Source organism: Sinocyclocheilus anshuiensis, unplaced genomic scaffold (assembly GCF_001515605.1).
Source record: "Sinocyclocheilus anshuiensis isolate Anshui unplaced genomic scaffold, SAMN03320099.WGS_v1.1 scaffold76, whole genome shotgun sequence".
Classification (NCBI taxonomy): Eukaryota; Metazoa; Chordata; class Actinopteri; order Cypriniformes; family Cyprinidae; genus Sinocyclocheilus; species Sinocyclocheilus anshuiensis.
Genome location: NW_015557067.1, coordinates 766,645 through 777,281, shown reverse-complemented (window position 1 = coordinate 777,281; position 10,637 = coordinate 766,645). Strand labels below are relative to the sequence as shown.

The 10,637-nt window shown below is 37.5% G+C and overlaps 1 protein-coding gene across 1 annotated transcript in view; it reads left to right on the top strand.

Annotated features, from left to right (window-relative positions):
• Positions 1-635: 635 nt before the first annotated feature.
• Positions 636-10,637, top strand: part of LOC107676691 (vascular endothelial growth factor C-like) — a 37,357-nt gene continuing 27,355 nt past the window's right edge. The window contains exon 1 of the mRNA XM_016471334.1: positions 636-1,183. Coding sequence (XP_016326820.1) covers positions 1,070-1,183 — 114 coding nt within the window. The 5' untranslated portion in view covers positions 636-1,069. The remainder of the gene's footprint in view (positions 1,184-10,637) is intronic.

Below are 10,637 nucleotides of genomic sequence, written 5' to 3'. Positions count from 1 at the left end.
AACTTGAGGATTAAAACCCCCTATGGAGAAGAACCCTACAACAGAATTAAAACCTCCCAAAAGCAGCTCACTTCGCATAGGGTGAATTCAGGTAAATTGTTCCACTTTGACAGTCATCCCAATTAACCCAATCCCAACCAGAGAGGCCCAAATAACCATAAATCAGCCCGTAGTCTATGTTTATTTCTTTTTACATTTTTATTTATTGTTTTTATTTATATTTACATTTCATTTTATTTATATTTATTATATTTTTAACAGTTTAAATTGAGTTTGCAGCAAAACACTTCATTGTCAACAGGTTGTAGGCTACTAAATTAGTATTTTATTAAACACAGGAATTTAGGTTTGCAATTCTTAATACAATAATTAGTCACATGAGCTACTTTCATTAGCTCATTTTATTAATTTTTGAAGCCTCAATGCCCCTGTTCCCGTTCCTTTGTATGAAAAAAAAAAAAACACACCAGCATATTCTCCAAAAAAACATGAGGTAAGTAAATGATGACACAATTTTCATTTTGGTTTAAACTATTCCATTAAGCACTGACCTTTCACCTTACACACACACACACACACACACACACACACAAAACTGCAACTGTAGAGCTTCATTCAGTGAGCTCGTGCGTGTTCGCAATGAGTTTGACGTGCTGTAGTCGACACCTGAGAATGCGCGCGTGCCATGACTCATATTCCTCTCTTGATGTCTCGGAATTTGTCTAACAGCGACCGGAGAGGCAGGCTGGGAAAAAACGGAGAGGGGGAGGAGAAGGATCCAAAGTAACATCGTGAAATTGCATAAAACATTCCATTGAGCATGCACTTCCACACTGTTCTCTCTCCGCGCGGAGTGGATGTTCACAGCCGCATGTGAAGGGACGAGCTCACAGTGCATTCCATGGACCAGTATCGAAGTGCCTTCTTAAAATGTTGGATATATACATGGGTGTTATTTTAGTGTAAGGACAGAGTTTTCTCGAAACCTGCTGCTGAAAGCTGAGAAAAGGAACTTTCAACAGACTCTGCTCAGATTTCAGAGTGTTTGTTTTTTTTTTTTACTTCTAAAATGCACTTATTTGGAATTTCTGTCTTCTGTCTTGCATTGTTCTATGCAAACCTTGCTTTGGAGTCAAGCCACGACTATGATAATGATTATGACCAAGATCAAGGGGCTGCCATGGTAAGCACCCACAAGCTCATTTCCATGTCATATTAAAAGTAGAGAAATTGGTTTAATGCATCATTTATTGGTAGTGATTTGTTGCCCTGAAGTTAGCATGAAGGAAACCCATAATACGTATTTCTAAAGTTATTTTAAAACTTAGTAGTACTGCTTGGAGACAACATAGCAGTCAACATCACTGGCACTGGTGTTGTAGTACTTTTATTAAGGTACCTGTGCAGAAACATATGGATGGAATTTGTATAATTCAGTAAGGTATTTCAAACTCTAAATCATGGACAGATCTTTAAAAGTCTTTCTTTTAACCATTTAGGTTATTATGTTACATTCAAACAACCATGGTGCTTACCTTTGACCTTACTCATCATTATATATGACTGTTTCTATCTTTTTTTTGTCTTTGTGTTCCAATTCAACATGGTTGTTGAAAACACCATGTACCTTTGGAATATTCACAATTTTAGTATATTTATCATATGGGCATCAATTTGGGAGAAAGGATAGGAAATTCTTCACATTTTGATAATCATAGTATCATAATAATTTATAAAAAGGGAAATAATTTGAGAGCATGTTACAATGCCATAAAAAGTGGAAACAGGTGTCACTGGGTCAGCAACTAAAGAAGTAGTCTCTTTCTCACTGTTTCTTCTGTCTCCCCACTGAGAAAGAAAGAAGAGAGAAAGAGCTATGTAAACATTTTAATTTGATCATGTATCTCATGATCAATATACTTATATGGCGCAATTAATTTTAATATCTCTTCTTACCTCAGGAGCTGTGTGACCTGTCTGCACACAGGAGAGGAGATGTCTGTTAGTTTAGTCTCTGTACTGCTTTTGGCTCACACAGCCATTATACATGATTACTTTGACACAACATTCTATCTTTTCATATACAGCAGCAGTAGATTCTTTGGAATTTTATGTGCAGTGTATAAATGATACCATATGCTACACGCAGCAACGTGGACATCTTGACAAGATCTTGAAATGATTCCCATCGGTAATGTGCGATATGGGTCGTACACTAATCATGATTGCCTAAAATTAGACTTGCTTTGTTTTCACTGCTCTCTCTCTCGAGCTCCTTTGGGTCGCTGTAAAATTCAATTGTTATTAAGATTCATTTAGCTGGAATTCACCGAGAGTAAGGGAAGTCCATCGTAAGTGCGACAGCAACAACATAAAAAAGCTGCTGAATTTCTAATGGTTTATTTTCAGTCCACTTTGGGGATATTTGTCTTGCGCTTATGCCTTGGAATTGAATAATTGTTCCGTAATTGCACATGTGGCTGTACGCTATATGAATGTATAGGATGGGTGACTTAATAATTCATTGGGCATCAGTCAGCGCTCGGCTAATATACTGACCTTATTTCTCTTCCTTGGACTTTTCCATCGTGGCCATCTCTCATCTGTTTGGCAAAGCTGTCCTGTAAATCATGAGTAATTGTGATTCTAAATGTAAATCATGAGGGTTGTGCATGTAGAGAGAGTTATTGTCAAGTAAGACTATCTTTCTGAAGGGGTCACCTGGGAAATGTGGGTAATTTGGGAGTACACATGAGGTGCTGGGACTACTGATTTGTAGTCTTAATAGCTCCGCTGCAGTCTTGACCTCATTCATTGGGACTGATGTTCGATTTTGCCATGTGGCTTTACAGAAACTCCATCATTTTTAACAGGGATGTTGACTGCTTTGGGAATGCCTATTTTATATTATTAGCTGCTATGTTGCAAGTCTCTTGAGACACTCTGGTTTAAGTAAGCATTATATTTCAGCCTGTATGAGTGTCTTATGGTTAGTGATGAATGCCTGAGAATAAACCACCCATGATAAAGCACCTCCAGCTGGAAGGAAAAGAGCTTTTCACTCTTCCAAGCAATGCTTATTTATTTCTGCCCTTTGGTGATAACTAAAGGATTCCCCAGGGATGTCTTCTGCGGTGTGAGCGTGTGGTCATGTGTACTTCCCAGGTAGGAAAGTTAGCACAGGTGGAACAGATTACTTACATCTGCCTCTCTTATCTTTTCCACTCTAATAGCCGATCCACCTGCCAGATCCACTCATCCTTTAACTTCAGATTTAGCAAAACCACCTTTCAACACTTTCACAACTTTAGAGGAGCTTTCACTTGGAGGGAGGGATAGTCAAATAGTCAAACGTCGTGATGACATAAGCAAGAATACTTCAGGTCCTTGGGGAGGTCAGAAGTTCAACCATTCTTTGAATTAGGCAACTACTGCAACTGGGACTGTTACTTCTAAAAACCTATTTTCATTGTGCAATGTACATTAGTAATGCGCAAGTGTTTTTGGGAAGTGCTGCATATGTTCTTGAGTGGGTGATTTGAAGTGATGTTTAGTTCAGTTCTCTTTAGATGAGGCTGCACTGGCAAAAGTTACTGTAAATGGGTAGAAAATGGTTAATATAGTTTTGTGTTTTCAAAGTCAGTTAAGTGTCATATTTGCATTAGTTTGTTTCATTGTTAGACTTTTCATCCCTTAAACAGCACCACAAACTGTTTCTGAAAACCTGACATGTGAACTTTGCTTGGTCAATGTGCCCGTTTCTTGTCTAATTGGTTCATGTAGGCTTAAGAGATTTCTTAATGGATCCAATGTTGACTGAAAATATGAAAGTCAGCTTTTGTACCTTTTTTTTCTGAGAGTATAGCTCTTGTGTTTGTACTATTTTGTTAATAATTTGTTAACGCTATCCTTGGTATAGAATCAAATCAAATGTCCTTTCTCATACAGTCACTCACTCTCATGGGCAGATAAACGAGCACACAGATGCTTTTTGGTTTGTACATCTGTAAAGTTTTGAAGTGATTGTACATTCAAATTGAGTAGATGTAACTTTGAGGTTACAGGTTTTCTCTTTATTTCTGCACTGTCTCTACACTGGCTGTAGATCTCAGTCTCTTCAGCAGAGGAATTCAGCTCTGACTGTGGCCCAGCAGTGTGCCTGAAGCAGCTGGGGGACAAAATTATTTTGTGTTTGACACTTTTTTGCAGATCTGATGAGGAAAAGCACTGGAATCTGTGATAGAGCAGAATATTCCAGGTCACTAAAAATTAGTAAACCTTCTCTACGTACCTTTTTCTAAGAAATGTATTATCACTCAAATTATTGTGTGGGCCACTTTTAGTGTGTAAACTGTTAAAGTATGGAGGCTAGGCCCATGGTGGTAAACTGTAAAGTAGTATTTCCCAACTTTTTTTGTCTTGTACCCCCAGAGCACTATACCTAAGTACTCCCATTAAATCAGAAACGTGTTTCTTTTTACTCATTATACAGGATATAATTTAGCATTATCATTAATATTGTAAAAATTGGCCACCATTACAATGACAAATTTTAAGTTACAAACAGTAGATAATGTAGGTCAGGGGTGTCCAGACCTGTTCCTGGAGAGCCACTGTCCTGCAGAGTTGAGCTCCAGCCCTTATTAATCACACATGAACCAGCTAATCAAAGTCTTTAGACTAGAAACTTCCAGGCAAGTGATTTGAAGCTAAACTCTGCAGGACGTTGGCCCTTCAGGAGCAGGATTGGACACCCCTCATGTAGATGAAATAAAAAAACCTCACCATGCTTTCTTTCCCTTTAATGAAATAGCTTGTTTGAATGTTCAGTGGGCAATCATGCAGAAACTTTCCTTAAGACCAAATGGCTGATTTATTTAGAAATAAAATTTAGATGGGACATTTGGCCAAAAAAATTAAGCCATTAACACTCTTTGAAATACCATAGAAGCAAGAAATATCATTACAAGTGGATATGTAATCATTCGTACAAGTCTTAATGAGAAGTCAAGACATTCAGTGTAGCAAAGTCTTACAGATTAACACAGAATTAGAGAATTACAAAGGAAGTGGAAATCTTTCTAAACCCTTGAGATCACTGCTCTAAAGGATAAAATAGGTTTTGTGTACTGACCAGTCAGAGTGAGACAGAGCTGGAATAGGTAGTGCACATGTAGGCTGAGGCCTGAATCATCATTTTAAGAAATGTACAGTATCATTATGGTGACATATGATAGAACTGGCACTAAAAAGTCTGTTTTGAGGTAAATATGTCAGCATAATCAATGCACATGTATTATCACATATGTAAATGGAGTCAAGAGAGTAGTGCATTAGTTTACAGTACTACATGAGCAAATTTAGTCCTTATTATTTGGCATTGTTTTGTAAGTCTCTCTTAAATAGGTTGTCTTCCCAGGTACCAAAATGTCCTAATATTTGTGTAGTAGTGCCTCGTATTTAATAAAATAAAATTGTCATCACTTACTCTTATGTCATTCCGAACATGTATGTGGAACACAAAAATAATATTTTAGCTGAATGCCCAAGCTGCTCTTTTCCATTCAGTGAAAGTGTGTTAAGCAGAAACCAGTAGTAAGGAAAAGAGCAGCTTGGAATTTCAGCTAATTAATTGCTTTTGCTTTCCACACAGGAAACTAAGTCATACAGGTTTGGAACAAAATGATGGTGAGTAAATGATGACAGAGTATTTGTGTTTAGACAAAGCTTTCTTAAAGGGTTAGTTCACTTCCACAATAAAAATTTCCTGATAATTTAATCACCCCCATGTCATCCAAGATGTTTGTGTCTTTCTTTCTTCAGTCGCAAAGAAATTAAGGTTTTTGAGGAAAACATTCCCAGGATTTTCTACGTATGATGGACTTCAATGGTGGCCAATGGGCTGAAGGTCCAAATTGCAGTTTCAATGCAACTTCAAAGGGGCTCTACACGATCCCAGCCTGAGGAATAAGGGTCTTATCTAGCGAAATGATCGGTCATTTTCTTAAAAAATAAACATTTATATAATTTTAACCAAATGCTCGTCTTGCACTAGCTCAACTTCACGCATTACGTAATCACATTGGAAAGGTCACTCATGACATAGGCAGAAGTACCAACCCAGTTGTTACAAAGCGAATGTGCAAAAAAAGTCAAACAAACAAAAAAAAAAGATAAAACAACGATGTCGGACGGTTTTGAAGTTGGAGGAGAAAATGAAATTGAATTTTTCGCCTTTGAAGCTGCATTGAAACTGCAATTTGGACCTTCAACCTGTTGGCCACCATTTAAATACATTATATGGAGAAAAATCCTGGATTGTTTTCCTCAAAAACCTTAATTTCTTTGTGACTGGATACAAAAAGACATGAACATCTTGGATGACATGGGGGTGAGTAAATTATCAGGATTTTTTTTATTCTAGAAGTGAACTCTTCCAGTTCACTCCTTTAATACTATGTAAGAGATGTGCAATCCACATGCCAAGATGTATGAATACTCATAGAATGGATGCTGCTTAAACTTTAATAATGTCACTCTTGACAGTTTCTGTACAGGCAGGATATTTGCTTCATATAATTCTTTAAGTATGCCAAAACAAGAACCCCTTCCTCCCTGCCCTCGCTGTGTAGCTTTTTTTTTTTTTGTGCCTACAGGGAGTTTCACTGGGATTTCGTGTAGAGCTCTATATTATGTTTTGGAGAGCTTAAGAATTGGGTTACAGAACATTAGACCTAATATCCCTGTGGTCTTATTGAGTAGTGGACAACCCTCCAGGCTAATAACTTTATTGCACCACAGAAACCTTAACCAATACGCGTCAGAAGTGCACAGTAATTGCATCCTGACACATGCCCGCCTCTACATGTGAAACGGATCAGACCAAGAAAGCAACTCTTTCTAAAAAAGGAAGAGAGGTTCTTATGGGACTCAGACCAATTTCTTGATTATTTCTTAAAATCAACATGAAATCAAAAGTTTACTTTCCTAATGCACATTCCTGTTCTTATTGTTCTTGATCCATCAGTGCATGTTGTTCCAAAATTTCCAAAAACAAGTTGTTTGCCTTCATAATCTTTTATCGAAATGTAATGGCTTGCACTGCCTCTGAAATGACTTTCCATTTTGGCTTCATAGTCAAATGAATGTGAAAACTGATATCATTTCAATCAAACACAACTCCCTTTTTTCCGTTCTAATGTTGGCATAGTTAGCAATAGCGCAAAACAAAGTGTAAACAGTCCAATGTAATTCCACTGGAGCTTATTAGCTGTTAATATTGAAAATTGTACTTAGAAAACATTGTTTTTAAATGTATTGATTCAGACATCGATAGAGTCCTGTATTATTAGCCGCTATGTGTTGTATCCAGTGCTGCTAGGTCATTTTAATGGATGTAGCAGATACTAGGCTTAAGACTGGAAAAATCATTTCCATGTGGATGGTCTGATCTCAAGAGTGTATGCAGCGGTCCAGCGGTTAGTTTAAAATCATATGAGAGGTCGTAATATAGCATTCATGAGCTTACAGTGGAGTTCTCTACCTTGGGGAACATCTCAATTGCTTCAGGAAAACGGGACAGATTAGGATTGTTTGTCTGAAATGTGGGAAGCTTGGATGTCGATGAGGGTCTCGGTTACTCATCAGACTTGTGGCCAGACTTATTCTCCAAGGAACTGGTTCTCCCCTAGGTCAAGGGCTCAAAGCTCGCAGTCAGTTCTAGGGTTTCTAAGAGATCATTATAGGGTTAATGATATCTCTGATCCTCTTCCTCTCCTTCTGAGTGTCGGCAAATGTAGCCCCAAACATGCCCTCAGCAGACTTCAACAACATCCTTCAAGTTCAGCGAGCAGAGAGCGCCATTCCCAAGCCTGTTCTCTGGAGTCCAATACTGAAGATGAAAGGTATGTCTGGAACAGATGCAACATATGTACCACTGCTGTAGTGTCCACGACGGAGGCCATGTTCCACCTGAGTTCACTGAGCATCTGTGATGCACTGTGTTGATGTCTGTAATGCTCCTCAGTGACAGTATTTTTTTTTTTTTCCAAAGTAGTTGACAGTAGAAATTAGTACTATAATGACTTTGGCTTTGCCTTGTAGCATCAAAAAGGCTTGTTTTATTTTATTACTGACTGGTTAGGTATGAAATGAATTAATCTGTGTAAGAAATCAGAAATCATGAAATGAAATTGTCAGTTTTGTTGCTGAAACACATGTAACACATTTGATTACATAATGGGCATTGGGCAGCCAGCTATGTCTTTACCTAACGAGTATATGAAAATGTGAACTCATAAAAAAGTGTGAAGGCTGACATTGTGATTAGGTTTTAGCGTAGGAGTATGGGGTGACTGTAATGGAAATGAAACTGTATAAACCTGGCCAAAGCATTTTGACTCAGACTAAAGGAATTTATTCAGTGAGGGTGCCTTCCAGAAACCTCATCCAAAATAGTTCCGGATGCTGGTATCAGCTAAGAGAATAAACGCTAACCTCATTGCCAAAAAAGGATCTAGTTGTTTTTGTCATTGTGTTAGTTTTGCGGTTTGCTTCAGGAAACACTAGGCTGTCAAGAGATTGCGTGCTGCTTTGGGGTGTCTGAAATGATCCTTCTGTCTAATGATTTTTTTTATAATTGGCAACACACTGTTGACTCACATTTGAACTTTAAAATAATGACAGTCATGATGGGGTCACCGTCATTATTGGGATCCCTTGCGTGCATGGCATCAAATCTTGTTTTTGTTACAGTGGACATGGCATCCTGTGTTAAGTGTTAAACCTAGCTGCTTTCTATTGTGATTCATTCAATGAGACTTTCTAGCATTAGAGGTTAGGATTTTTATTGGTTAACAGCACAATGTGTCTCATGTCTGACCACTGATGATGACTTGATGATAGATGCATACAACAATTTATCACTTCCCATGAATCACTGTCCTTCGGAACTAAATGCACTCCCTTATTGTGGCCATTCTCACTTTAACTTGTCCTTAAAATGTCAAGACTTTTTTTCTGTAGTAAAATAGCTGCAAGCTGTTGGATCCAATCTGCGTTTAATCTTTATATTAAATTAATTGTGATTAACATGATTTTTAATGTTTAGACTGGCAGGCAAATGTGGATAACATAATAATAATAATTAAATAATACATTTAATAAATTGATAATTTAATAATTTAGTAAATAATAATTTATTCTTATTGTTATTAATTATTATTATTATTAATAATAAGAATAATAAATGGATGTTTCTTTTGTAATACTATAATTAAGCAATCCCTAATATTATGAATTAGATCACAATAGTTAATTAATGCATTTCTGGGTCATGTGCCCTCAGACTTCATGGTTCCCATTTGTATCATTCTCCCATCAGTCTCTTTTTTTAGTTGCCACTGAAACATAAAAATAGGGCATTGTATCTGTGTTTTTACAATTAACAAACCTGAAGTTTGGGACTGACTCACGTGTGAATGTGTCTGTATGCTGAACACCACACATCATTTTCTCGGTCTCCATTGTTTCTGGTAGGAAACAGACCAGTGTGTTATCTCAGGAATCACTGTAAACAAAGGCATGGAAGAGGCCACATACAATAGTCTTGTTCATACTCTTTTTGTGGTATTTGAGTTTCCTGAATAAACAGAAGGGAGTCAATGCAGGGAGAAGCAGTCATTTCCTACAAGGATTATATTTTTCCTCTTACCACGATTAGTGCTATTTTCCTTGGTGTGCGGTACAAATGAATGTTTGCAGGTTCTCTGTTTGCAGAGAAACCAAAATACTCATTACAGGGGGGACCAATAGTATCATTAACAATTTCAAAGTCCCCCCTGTAATGAGTATTTTGGTTTCTCTCATTTCTACTGAGCAACTGATTATATCTACACCTGTGACTAATTTTGTACTTGACACACTCTGAGGAAGGCTGGATGGCCGAAATGCATCAGTGTGCAGTGTTCTAATCATTTTTTATGTTTTTAGAGTGAGCCATGTTTGAATAAAGGCTTTTTAACATTTTGGAACTGGAAAAAGTGCCTTGGATCCGTAGTTTCTATAGATATAATTTTGAACCCTACCAAAGTGCACCTTCTGGGACTATTAAACGGAGGTCCTTTCAGCAAGTAGCGCTCCAAGATGTTTTCTTTGAGCTGTAAAGCTCTTGTTTGTTTTGAGGATCTCCTTTGAAAATGAGATAAGTAGGGAGGCCTAGAAAATCATTGCTTGTACTTATCCAGCCAAAATTTTTTTATTGCATGTAAATAATGGGGTTTGCAACAAAAAATGTAAGAGTAAGGGAAGCTCATTTCCTACCATTTGAGATAAATTATCTGCTGTAAACTTGGTGATCTGCCTAATTTCAACAACAAAAGAGATAAAGTGATAGAGACTGGGCCAATACCAAGACCGTCCTCCTTAAAGAGGGATGAGGAATTCTGCTGAAGCTCAATTCAAGTTGTTTTTTTTTCACTTTTTTAACACCTCCACAACTGGGGGAGGGTACACTTTTTTTTTTTTTTTTATCGACGCCATGATCAGCCATGTGGGTAAACTGGGCATGTTTCCTGGAATGTCCCAGACAGCAGTATCATTTTCCATCAGGGACTTTGGGCTGTTTTCAGATGCTGTTG